This window comes from Pituophis catenifer, unplaced genomic scaffold (assembly GCF_029215685.1).
Source record: "Pituophis catenifer annectens isolate HBS135680 unplaced genomic scaffold, rPitCat1.0.hap2 SCAF_3, whole genome shotgun sequence".
NCBI classification, from domain to species: domain Eukaryota; kingdom Metazoa; phylum Chordata; class Lepidosauria; order Squamata; family Colubridae; genus Pituophis; species Pituophis catenifer.
The window spans coordinates 26,228,634-26,242,394 of record NW_027256883.1 but is presented as its reverse complement, the minus strand read 5'-3'; the positions used below and the strand labels follow the sequence as shown (position 1 = coordinate 26,242,394).

The 13,761-nt window shown below is 36.9% G+C and overlaps 1 protein-coding gene across 1 annotated transcript in view; it reads right to left on the bottom strand.

The window, feature by feature from the left end:
• RGS22 (regulator of G protein signaling 22) overlaps positions 1–9,939 on the bottom strand; it is an 86,149-nt gene extending 76,210 nt beyond the window's left edge. The window contains exons 1-3 of the mRNA XM_070942092.1: positions 9,915–9,939; positions 7,790–7,818; positions 1,716–1,778 (exon numbers count right to left, since the gene is read on the bottom strand). Coding sequence (XP_070798193.1) covers positions 1,716–1,778; positions 7,790–7,818; positions 9,915–9,939 — 117 coding nt within the window. The remainder of the gene's footprint in view (positions 1–1,715; positions 1,779–7,789; positions 7,819–9,914) is intronic.
• Positions 9,940–13,761: the final 3,822 nt, after the last annotated feature.

Here is a 13,761-nt window from a genome sequence, read left to right as displayed (position 1 = left end):
TCCGGACTGCTTAAATTAGCTGCCTGAAGTAGCTCCTTCTTTCTTTGTTGAATTGGCCTTGAGATAACAAAGTTATTATTCATAAGTATCATAAATTTGTGATTGCTAACATTTCTTCGGGGAAAAAATATGCAATGTACTAATGTCAGGCCAAAGTTTCTGTTTTTATTTAATTTGGAGGGAATACAAATTAAAATAACAAAAAGAATAAACTTTTAATTCCAAATCATTGGAGATATGCTAGTTTATGAGAATATATGAACAAAGCATGTAAATTCTACAATCTGGAACTATTTTAACAGATGCTAGATAATTTTAGTTATGTGTTATTTATATAGAAAACTAACCAAGGATAACATTAATTAATCACTTGTATCTATTTTTAATTTCAACTCTGGCAATGGAGCCCAAAGACCCATTTTCCAAAATGCATTCCAATTAATTAAATTGAAAACATCTGGATCTTCTAATGTAATAAAACAGATGCCAATAACAATGTTTTAAATATAAACTGTATTGTCATCTTGGATGCTTGACTACCAATCAATTATAATGTATATAAAGGGATGGAATGAAAGAACTAATAGTCTTCGCCAATAAGCCTAGGCCAAACTACTAAGTTAATCAAAGGCACATGTCTCAATCCAACAAGTGACTTCACTTTTCTGAACTGGATCCTACATATGCAAGGAAGCTCGGAGTATGGGAGGTGTCACATTTGACATCTCAGAGCTCTGAACATTTGCTGACCAGTTGAATCCAGTTCTTCCCCTTCAGTGCAGCTGAAGCAAACTGCAATCACCTGCAATCAACATGGGAAGATGGAGGGAAATCTTTGTTGGTAAAACCCACTCCTTATATACACAGACGTCATGCACGTGCATAAAATAAGCAATATATTATAAATGTGTATACAATAATCATGAGTTACCAACTGTCTTCTGATTTAGTCAAACATGATCCCAGCACATATTTGCTAGAACACATATTGAAAGCTCTACAACATGTTTTGTGATTAGGATTCATTCAGATTCATTCCACTTCTAGATTGTTAAAAGGCAGAAGCAGTTTGCAAATTTGCAGGATGATTTCCAACATTGTAGTACATTAAAAACATTTCTTTTATTGAAATATTTTCTTGTAGTAAAGTGAACAATTAATAGCATCATATATTTGTTTTACTTTAACAATTTGCCCATATACCAATTTTTATGCCTGGGAACCAAATTGTAATCAGGTTTTCATTGGCATTACCCTGAATAATTTCTATGATGAGCTGCAGCAAAATAAAACTGGACATATCAGACACTCTGTATCAAAGTTGAATAGAACAAACTGAGAAAAGCTAGTGATGAACATGGTCAAGAATTCTCAGCAGATATTCTTAAAAGAACAAGAGTTTCTTTCTGTTTTGGCCTTTCCATTCATTGCACCACTGTTGCCTTAACTAAGACATTTGCTGAGGTTTCCAGCATGAGATAATTACAACATTCTTCTGAGGGAGTAAATCTTCTACTGCATGTACTACTTTGGGAACACAGTTTAGGATTTGCAATGATGGGCAGGCAAGCAAGAGGGATTGGGTAAGTAAACCAGAATATATTGCATGAGTCATATATTGTATATACAGTATAAGTATATATTGTAACCATCTAGTCAATCAATATTATTGGGTTAATTATAAGGAATGTTGGAGCAATATATGTCATACTTACTGGGAGACCCAAAAATTCATTGAAGAAGTCTACAAGTATATTGTCGGTTGCTAAATACTCTTCCTGTGAGAACAGAGAAAGGGGGGGAAATGTGATGTGATGTGGTAGAATAAAGACAATTCTTCTTATTGTAGATTGTAGTGGTTAAGAATTTCCAGAATTCCTGCAGAGTAGCAATAGCACTTAGACTTATAACCGCTTTACAGTGGTTTATAGCCCTCTTTAAGCAGTTTACAGAGTCAGCATATTGCCCCCAACAATTTGGGTCCTCGTTTTACCCATCTCGGAAGGATGGAAGGCTGAGTCAACCGGAGTCAAACCTGGTGAGATTTGAACTGCCAAATTGCAGTCAGCCGGCAGTCAGCAGAAGTATCCTGCAGTACTGCACTCTAACCACTGTGTCACTGTGGCTCAGTTTCTAGTCCACGTCAGGTCAGATTATGGTCTGCCTATATGAGCATTACCAGACTAATTAATAATATGCAGCTAAATTGCTAGATTCTTCAGCTGACTGGAGCCTCAGGCCAAGGTCTTATCTATCATTTGTTGCCTGATCCATTTACAAATAAACATCACTAATCAATGGTAGTTTCCCAATGGACAAGCAGAAAAATCATTCTCAAGCCAGACCCTTCAGCCTAATTCCAGTGAAAGTAAATCATTACTCTTCCATTTAAAGATATTGGAATCTTTATCATAGCAAGATTCTATTCCATTATATTATATCCAGCTGTGCCTTCAGGTTGACTATGTTGGCTGGGGAATGAAGGGAGCTGAATATCAAAACATCTGGAGTGGTAATATATTTGGATTTATCTCCTTTATTGGCAACTTCAGCTACATTTCCCTTAAGTTTTATGTTTTGGGATATATTGGTTTTGTAACTTTATGAACTCTATTTGCTCAGCTTTCCATTTTCAATTTGGGTATCAATTGAAGGATACTTAAGATTAGATTTAGGTGCAACAGTTACCCTTCCTCAACGTGACTCTAACATCTCCAATGCAAATCAAGTTCTTTTGCATTAGGTAGTGATTTGGAAGGGGACAAATCTTAGCAAACCTCTAAAATTAATGGGGAGGGAGCAGCAGCACCCTTCAAATGAATTAGAAGCCTCCCACTGACTAAGCTTAGCCTTAATGTTTTGAAGACTTTGTGTGAAAAATGTTATTAAAAACAGGTTACTATGTCCTATAGCATATTTCACATTTCATCAGTCACAGTGGGCGGATGACAACACTGTAAATGACGGGATATGACAAAAAAGAATGTTAATGGCTTTACTGGCCCAAGAAGCCCATAGAAAATAAATCCCTTGTTAGTTAGGGAATTTGAAGCAGGAGAAAATATGCAGACATCTATGTGTTATTAGCCCATGTTATTGAAAATACCAACTGTGAACCTTTTCAATTTTATGACATTATATATATGACTTTCAAAACTGTGTGGGTGTATATGTGCCTTTGAGTCAATACTTTTTTTTTTTAATTTGATTTATATGCCGCCCTTCTCCAAAGACTCAGGGCGGCTTACAACGTGCTCAGCAATAGCCTTCATCCTTTTGTATATTTATACAAAGTCAGCTTATTGCCCCCACAAACTGGGTCCTCATTTCACCTACCTTAGAAAGGATGGAAGGCTGAGTCAACCTTGAGCCTTGGCGAGATTTGAACCCTGCAGTAATTGCAGGCAGCTGGTCTTAATAACCAGCTTTTAATAACAGGGTGCCTTAAACCCCTGTACTACCAAGACTCTTGGTAGTACAGGTAGTACAATACTAACTCCTAGTAAGTGCCTGGAAAAATTCCTGAAGTTTTCTTGGCAAGATTTTTTTCAGAAGTGGTTTGTAATTTTATTTTTAATCTTTTAAAAACCTTTATAATTTCTATAAGAATTATATTTGTATTTTAATATCTAATCTTTTATTATTCCCTGTGTAATAGTACTAGCATCAGAATAATGTAAATTTTAGGAAAGCAAATCTCAAGTGTTAGAATAAATCTCAAGACAAAAAAAAATAATAATTCTACATTTCATATTTAACGCAATGAGTTAGCAGCCAAATGTCCCAAAGGTGCTTTTTCAAGAGGCAACTGAACTATCTGATTTTTCCTCTGAAGACATTACGCTTCTCTTGAGCTGAAGAAGCTTCTTGGATGAGAAGCGAAACGTCTTCAAAGGAAAAATCAGAAAGTCCAGTTGCCTGTTGAAAAAGCACCTTTGGGACAATCATGATCTGGATGACTGAGAATCTCAATAGACATCTAGCAACCAAATATTTATTCTTAAATTTTGAACTTTATGAAAATCCTGGTTGACTAATAATTGAATAATCAACATTCACTGAATAATGAATGTTGTTAAAATGCAGACTTATTTGATAGGGATACAAATCTGAGCTTCAAAAACACAGATAATCAATGGATGGCAGTAAATAGAAATAGAAATTATAAACCAGTTGCTGCCATCTAGTGGGTGTTTGGATTTTTGCAGCAGGAGATCTTCCCAAGCTTTACTGAATGTGCAATATGTCCATATTGGTGCTATGCATTTGTGTTGTTGTACTGTCAACAGCAGTTTTGAGTTAGATATTATCAGGAATAACAACATATGAAAAATACCTTTCCCATGATAAGAGCCAGCCATGAATACCTTTCCCAATAAAGAAAGAAATCCTGTTGTTCAGACTATGAATGTGTGAAGAGAGGGAAATCTGAATAAAGATGCCTCCCCCTTTAGCAATTACACATGTAGAGGACTCAATGCAATTAGAGTAGCTGGTTTTCATTGTTGGCCCCACCCAAAAGGCCTTTAGTTTTTCTCTACAGGAGAAAAGCCTATGTATTCTACATACATGCATCTAAAGTAAGACATTTGCAGAATAAACATTGATTCCACTCTACAGTTTGATTATTAAAAGATATTTCTTGCTTATTAGACACATTCCACTAGGCAATAGTTCTCAACCTTGGCAACTGTAGGATGTGTGGACTTCAATTCCAGAATTCCAGCCAGCATCCTGGAGAGACATATTTAACCAGTCCAGTGGCGGATTAAGGCTCATTGGTGCCCTAAGCACTGACAAATCTTGGTGCCCCCCTCCTTTCAATGAAGAACCAATCTTCATTGGGTTTTTTTTTTCTTTCTCAACTTTGTGGTGCCCCCTTTGGGCCTGGTGCCCTAAGCACGTGCTTAGTCTGCCTAATGATTAATACACCACTGAACCAGTCTGTGAGACATATTTCATAGTCAACTCCTGGCTGTGGAAGTATCAACTTCTGTTTCATTAATGCCCAGTTAATAAAAAGATGCATATACATATAGTCCTTTGGATCCTACCTAGAATATTATTTAAAGTTACAGACAGTCCTTGACTAAACAACCATTCATCTAGTGACTGTTTGAAGTTACATCAGCACTGAAAAAAGTGACTTATGACCATTTTTCACACTTATGACCTTTGCAGTATTGCCATAGCCACATGATCACAATTCAGATGCTTGGCAATTGGTATGTATTTATAATGGTTGCAGTGTCCTGGGATCACGTGGTCACCTTTTGCAAACTTCTGACAAGAGAAGTCAATGGGGAAATCTAGATTCACTTAACAGCCATTTGACTGTTGACTGATTTAAGAACTGCTGGCAACTTGAAAGCTTTGCAAGTTGACATTAGGGCATCTTTCGGAAACTTGACAACTGCATTCACTTAATTCACTTAACAACTGTTGCAAGAAAGGTTGCAATGTCATTTAACAATTGTCTTGCTTAGCAACAGAAATTTTGGACTCAATTGTGACATAAATCAAGGACTATCTGTAATCTATTTGTGCATATAAATCTTAGACTGTAATTCTCTATCTGTTTATGTGGCTATATGTTGCACTATAATTGAACTTTTTATTTTTTCAATATTCTTGTGCTTTCTTGAACACTATTAGATTTAGCCGAGCTGCTTGTTGTCCCAAATATTTCAAAGAAGCACTTATTTCTTTAATATTTCTGTTTCCCTATTATTTTGTATATAGTGATCTAGCTGCTCTTAGAAGAAGCACTATTGGTTTAAGTAAAATTGTGGATATATTTTTAACTTACTGGAACAGATAAAAGAAGGAGTATATTTTAACTTCTGATAATGACAACAATATTTTTTGTGAACATATGATACTACAGCAATACTACTGCCTAAAACTTTCCACTTTTATATTTAAAATTATATGTAAAATATATTAAGCCTTTTCTTGTTCTTAACTCCTTGTAAGGGATGGATGATATTGTACAATAACAAAAGATATTTATTCCACAAAATTGATTTGCTTGCCCTTAGTATCCTGATAATCATGTATAAATCTTAACTTGGCTGCCAGCTAGAACGCAAACCTCTGCCAGAAAGTTGTGTGCTGATTTATCGTCAAGTAATTCACCTACTTTGACAATTCAGCACATTTTTCTTCAATTCCAGATTGCCTCCCTTAGGCAGAGCCAAACTGAACTAAAGTTGTTGTAGAAATAGGGTCAAATTATTTTGTCCTAAATAACGTATACTTTGTCAGAGCAAAAAGAAGCAGATTCTTGGATAGGATGAGGTAATGGGGTAGGCAGAGACGTTTCAATAGGTGCATTTCACCAAAATATCTATGGAGATTCTTAGTCATCCAGGTTGCAGATGTCCCAAAAGTGCCTTTTCAAAAGGCAACTGGACTTTATTTTTTCTTTGCAGACATTTGACTTCTCAAAATTGCCTTTTGAAAAGGCACTTTTGGCTTCACCAAAATGATGTCCCCATCTGCATCAAACCATCTCTGTCTTTCTGCTGGGTCCCTATGACATTGCCTTTCTTTGTCCTCCAAGTGAGCTGGGTTCAAGTTGGCCTAAGCTGTACTGTTATTAAAACAGAGCTTTTCCTCGTATTCTGAGAGTAGCCTCAAATTGTTTCGCACCTGTTAAGCTTTGTACCTTGAAGGCTAATCCAGTGGCTGGCAGGGACAGGGAACACGAGTGACAGAGGTAGTACGAGTTTATGGATCAGCACTGGTTTCATACTTGTAAAGCTTTTTATTGACCCAACAATGGGCCAATAGAGAGCACTATCCACTGCTTAATGTGGAAAAGGGCCTGAGATATCAATGCACTTAATTCTTTCCTGTTTTGTTTATAACTTCCTGTTTAATCTGACTTCTAAACAGAAGTTTTAGAGCATCTGGCAGGCTGAATTATGGAAAGGATAAGACCTTTAGGGAAGGAAAGCCACGTTCCTCTCTCTGAAGTTATTCCTTTCTTTAAAGGCCCAACTTGGCCCTCCCTATTCTTCTTCTAGTCTATCTGAATCTGTGAAAGAATTGGAAAGATGCAGATGGAAAATGGTCATCCAGGCAAGAAAGATAAATGATGATGGTTCCCTGCTTTGTCCTGAAACTTAATTGTGGAAGAAGAGGTTGTATATCAATGTTTCTCAATCCTGACATCTTTAACATGTGTGCACCGGTTCCCAGAATTCTCCAGCCAGTCTGTTGGATTGGGACTTCTGAGAGTTGAAGTCTACGCATCTTAAAGTTGCCAAGATTGAGAATCAATGCTCCATGTTTCTCACTCCTCCTGCAAAAGATGTTTGAAGTAAGAGGAAAGATTTTTGGAGGGAGAGCTCTAAGCTTTCCAAATTAATGCTCCCATTGCATTCTTTTTCAAATTATTACGTACGTCTGTCTTCAATAATATTCACAGTTACTATGGAATGAAAAGCATTTGATTAAGTGGAACTTATTTCTGATTCAAAATGTTTAATGTTCTGCCACAATAACACGGTTGCATAATAACACAGTTGCAAAATAACATGGTTGCATAAACAGAGTGATAGAGTCAAGATCACATCACACTTAAGACTCTTATCTCTGCAAAAAATGCATGTAAGATACAGTTGGTTGCTGCAACTGACTGGATAATTATATATAAAGGACAGGGAAGATTTAAATGTCAGTTATGCTCTATCAGCATAGCTGCTCTATCTGAAAATCGGTCAAATATTAGAATGACTATTTTCAACAAGTTGCAACGAGACAGGAAAAACAGTTTACTTACAAATTCATTCTCTCTTATGGAGGGAGGCACTGAAACATAAACAAAAATAGAATTAATAATGTATATCTAATAATGAAAGTTATCTGGACCAATTATGAAGTTATTAAAATTATTCAGACAAATAAATTCTTGATGTTTTATTAGTAGCCAATTATCAGTTATGGCAAAATCAGTTATTAGTAAAGCAAAATAGCTATACAGTAATCATAAGCCCCCACCCCCAAGATCAATACACTGATCATAAGTTTCTGTTCACACTAGAAACAGCAATAACCAAATAAATCAAACACCCAGATAGTTTCTTCCTTGTAAAAATACTGTTTTACTTGCTTGTTAAACGCAAGCAAGTAAAATAGTGAGGAATTTTGAGAGACAGATCTCTTTATGGTGTCTATTCATTTTAAAATATTCATGCCAACATATAGGATATTTCAACATGTTTAGAATGTATATGTTTGCCATTAAGCAAGAAGAAAGCCAATTTTTAAATGGTTCCTTTCCTGTGTAAAAAGCTTGTTGGGCAGTTCTTAGCAAGTTATTATTAGGTTGATAAAACATTTCAATTTCTACATGTTTTAAAGCTTATGATAAGCTTTAAAAGATGTAGAAAGAAGAACAAGAACAATTCTGATTAGTTCTCTGAGTCTGCTGGCAATCCTATATATTAAGTTCTAATATTTTTAAAACATCTCATTTTCTAAATTCTAGTTTTGTAAGACAAATGTCAGAGAAATGACCACTGTGTCAGACTAAATTGGTGTTTCAGAATGAAGTGTCCATGAACATTCATTATGGCTTGCTGAATTAGCTTTCATTGAAGAGTAATAGATTTTGAGTTCATTCAGTTAAATTTCTAAGCAAATGTCAGAATTATTTTTGAGACTTAAATGATTCAGAAGAGAAAAACAACGAACTTGGATCTAGAAACCTTGGTTGGTGATCTGCTGCTTTCTGTATGTTGCTGAACAACAATTCTTTATAGTCAACATAGCTAATGTGAAAAAAGCAGGAATGATAGAAAGTAGATTCCTCATTTTGTGGAATCTGTGTTCTGTGTTCTGTGTTCCATATATAGAATGGAAACCAAATCCCATTTATAAAAATAGCATATTCATGTTAAAAAGTATTTAATTTGGGTGCAACAGACCAACTCAAAATAAACCAGAGTTAAGCTTTCATTTATTTCACTGAAATGACAGCTACTTCATTCTTAGTTAAATTGTGTTCTTTTGTTTCATTAGGACCTTTTGCTGTGAACCCAATTCTGCATTTATACAACCGTTTGCCCACACTGGGTCATCAACTAGCCAATCTTAACTGACCCTGACAAAGCTGAGCAGGGTTAGTATTTCATCGGAAGACTAGCACAAGATCCCAAGGCTGATAAGCTTGGGGAAAAAATCTTCTTGGAAAAAGTCAATGGCAAACTTTAGAACTGCTAAGAAAACTGCTCGGTCAAGCACAAGTCATTGGAGACTTTACCATTTGGAAATATTATTCATGAAAACCGGAATGTAACAGTTGGAAGGGACTTTGGAGGTCATCAAGTCCAGGGGTCTCCAACCTTGGCAACTTTAAGCTTGGAGGATTTCAACTCCCAGAATTCCCCAGCCAGCAACTTGCTTTAAACCTGCCAAACTTAAAGTTACCAAGGTTGGAGACCCCTGATCTAGTCCAACCCCCTGCTCACGCAGTAGACCTATACTAGGGATTCGAACCGCCCAAATGCTGATTTTTCTGATCGACAAGCTCGGCGTCTTAGCCATTGAGCCACCTAGCCAGGCTATGGATTGACTTTTTAATTTGACTTTTTAATTTTAATTCAGTTTTAATTTTACACAGGAATTGCAAAGGAGGAAACCCCCAAAATTAATCTGAGCGGTGCTTGAGGAAGAGCAGATCAGGACTTCTATGTTTTCACTGTCCACAAACGATTCATGTTGTCCAAAAAAATATTTCTGACTACTCTCCTTTCTTTCTGACCTTGCCTTTCCTTAGAACAGCGGGACAACGCTGGGGGCAACGGGAGAGGGGCGAACTGGCATTTTCCAGGGTCCGCTTCTTTCCCACCCTCTCCGGATCACGGTGAGGAAGCCCCGGGCAGCCTCTCAGTTCTGGCACCTACCGGTAGTGAGTTTCTTCTCTCGCATGGTGCAGACGCGCGGCCGGGCTCTGCAGAAGCCCTGTGGTTCCCCCCGCCCACGCCCCCGAGTTGAGTTAAAGCCTCATTCTTCTCCGGCGAGCGCAGGGGGGGAAAGCGGAAAGAACAACCCTCCTCCGCTGGGGCCGTTGAAAGAGGCTGCCTGCGGCGAACTTCAAGCCGAATTTTGAGCGCAAAAGGGCTTGCCAAGAGTTTGCACTTGGCGCTTAGCCTGGTTTGTGTGGTCTCACAGCGAAGCTGGGTTGCTATGGAGCTGCGGGTGACAATGCGGGGAGGAAAGACGAGGGCAGTTGTTGACCCCAACAAGGCACCAACCCTGGTCGGGAGCGGGCAGGGCAAAGCAGAGGCTTTTCTCCACCACACGACCCAGCCGGAGGAAACGAGGCAGAGAGAAGCGACAGTCGCCAACTCGAAACAACCAAGAGAACTTCTCCCCGCTGGTAGTTAGTTATTCGAGAAGCAAAGAAAGGACGGAAAATGTGGCTTATGCTAGCCCGGCCGGCCAAAGCTGATGGCCGCTCTTCCCCTCGCCCCCCTCCCCGCTCCCCCCATTGGCCAGTGACCGGTGCACTTTTGAAAGTTTGCGCGCCCCCTCCCCGCCCGCTCTTTTCTCCGGAAGCTCGGAGAGTCCTCAAGACTGGTCTGGCAATCGGCTGGAGAAAGTACTGAACAACGTGTTTATGGTTCCCACCAGGTGGAATTTGGATAGTCTGATCAAAAGATGAAGCGAAATCTATCGATCTTATTTTCAAGATAGGCCATTTCTATTGTGATGCATTTGGCAATAGCTAATGCGGCTGCCTTGGTGACGATTATACTGTGTGGAATTCTTACCTGCGTTTATCTGGCAAGGCTCCCTCCTACCAATGTTTAGCAACAACCTTTTTGGTTAGTCTCCGGGGGTTCAGATGAATGGCTGGCGTTTTGGGCCAGTCACACACTTCCATTCTACCAATGAATTGTTTGTCTTCAGTTATTTTCATTATTTCCCATTTAAAGTTCTATACAATTGGTCTGTCATTAGTACATATACACTGCTCAAAAAAATAAAGGGAACACAAGCAGAAGACATCCAAGATCTGAATGAATGAAATAGCCTTATTAAATATTTTGTTCGTTACATGCAGTAGTTTTGTGTTCCCTTTAGTTGTTTGAGCAGTGTATAAACTACTGTATGTAAAGAACAAAGTATTTAATAAGGCTATTTCATTCATTCAGATCTCGGATGTCTTCTGCTTGTGTTCCCTTTATTTTTCTGAGCAGTGTATATTAATAGTGGACACCCATATAGTGTCGTTTTTCCAAAGATCAAGTTAGAAGTTTCAGATTTTTCGGTCTGAGAGATTCCTGTATGCATGAGGTTGATTATTTAAGTTGCAAGAAATATCATTCAGTCCTACAGAGATTTTTGGTGGACGATGACAGAATGAGAAATGAAGTCATAGTGGCAGGTTTTGGTAACTTGAAAAGAAGATTAGGCCAATTTGTGTAGAAAAAGCTAGAAATGATTACTAGTCATGCAATGTATTACCTTCAGTAGTAGAGGGACTGTGCTTCTCATTATCAGTTAGTACAGAAAATGAGTAGGATGTATTTATATAATTATATATTATGAAATATATATCATATGTGTACATATATAGACATTGGTGGGACAAAAAAGTTTTAAGTATGATTTTCAGGATTTAGAAAAATTTTGCGGTGAATAAATCGAAAAAGGATTAGCTTAGTGTTGTTTTTAGAAAATTAGAAATTCCCTGAGGATCCATATCAATTTGAAAGAAGATTTTGAAATTATTGATAAGATTCCTTCCAAATGGTTGTTGTTTTGAATTCTGAGAAAAATGATAAGATAAGACTTTCAAAGTTGGACATCAGAGGAAACAGGAAGAAACTAAAGATTACAATTAAAGCAGACTTACTTAAACTCAATTTGCTAACATAGAATGGAGCAAAATATTTACATTGGACATGTTGAAAGGTATTTGTGAACAATGGACTCCGAAATTAATTTTAAAAATGTCTGCCAATATAGATAGACTGTGTAAATGATCTTATGTAAGAGGAAGAGGTTCTACCAGACAACACTGAAATTGATTTGAATGTGGATTTACAAATTACAGGCTAAAAGAATGATCTGTGAAAAGAGGATATATTGAATATACAAATGAAATGTGCGAATGTCTTAATAACTATCTGTAAAAAAAACATATAAATAACAAGCCAGAAGAATGACTATATTGATTTAGTTTTGTTAACGTTTTGAAGACATTTGTGAGAAATGACAAAGAAAAAAAGGACAAGAAATCAAGTTCTAGGATTGAAGGGATTAAAGATTAAGATTGTTAAAAGTAAAGGACTATAAAGTTGGTTTATTTGACCACGGTTAAAAAAGATGTGTTGCTATCTCTGCTAAACTTTAATGGACGTCTGCTGTCTAGGACTGAAATAACAATGTTTTACGGATTTGTTCATAAATAAGAGATAAGTTGGGAAAAAGAGAACACTTGTATTTTAGGGGAAGGTAATAAATTACTAAAATTGCTTATAATTGTGATGAAGGGGAAATTACTTCTTTATATATTTCTTTTCTTTTTCTTTACTATATCCTTTTGTTTCTTTTGTTTCTTTTCTATTCTTTTCTTTTAGCACTTTTTTCTTTTATTAGTTTTCATCTGCATTGTAACGTAATTGTAACATTTAATAAAATTATTGAATATATATATATATATATATATATATATATATATATATATATATATATATATAGAGAGAGAGAGAGAGAGAGAGAGAGAGAGAGAGAGAGAGAACTACTTGCAGAAGAATAACCACTAATTCAGGGATATGGTTCATGGAGTTCTGGAAACTAAAGTAGAAATACCCCTGATTAAGCCATCCTAGTCTTCCCAGTTTATCATAACATAAACAAGCCAAGAACAGAGTCCTGGTTGAATATTTTTACATCTAACAAATGCCCTTCTATATATGCTGGTCCTTTTGTTTCAGACAGATGTTTGGCAGTTGCAGAGACCAAGGTCATTCTACTCCTAAACATCCAACTTCCATCCTCTTGCTTTCAGGTCTTTACATGATCTCATTGAAATAAACCAAGATTTCTCTGAGCAGTAAGTTGTAACTGATAGCCAAAGAAAACATATTTTAAATATTAAATACACACTGGATATAGTTGGCAGGAAGAACTGGAATATGAATCTATGATGCTGAGTTTACAATTGCCATGAATAGACCTTAGTACAAGATTAAAAATAGGTATATTTCTGAAAATGAATCTTTGATGTCCCCTACTGGTGAAATCCAGCATATCTCAAAAGAAACTCACAGGGCTGTGCTGTAGAGTGTCAGATATCAAACATCAGGGGAGTAGAAGATATTTGGTTCTCTGAGCCTATTTATTGCAAATCCTCCTACATCCCTCTCAGCACAGGCTTCCCTGAAGATCCAAATTCAACAATGAAAAAATGCCCTCAGTTTCTCACAAGATCTTCTGGCAGCAGCTTAAAGTACTCAGAGGGAGAGTGTGGGTGTTTTGTTGTCTGTTTTATATCACTTGAATTCATATGGCATGGATTTGGTTATAATTAATTTCATTCTAGTCATGGAAAAGCACAAGCAATTGGAACCAAGATATTTCCATGCTGTGACAAAACCTTTTTGGAAGGGATTCTTTATTTGGCTTGTTCTTCTTATCCCATATTTATGGCATTCATTATTAATTTGATTGTTGCATGTGTCCAGCTTGCTTATGGGAGGGCAAACAAATTGAAGCTTAATCGTAGATAAAACAGAGATC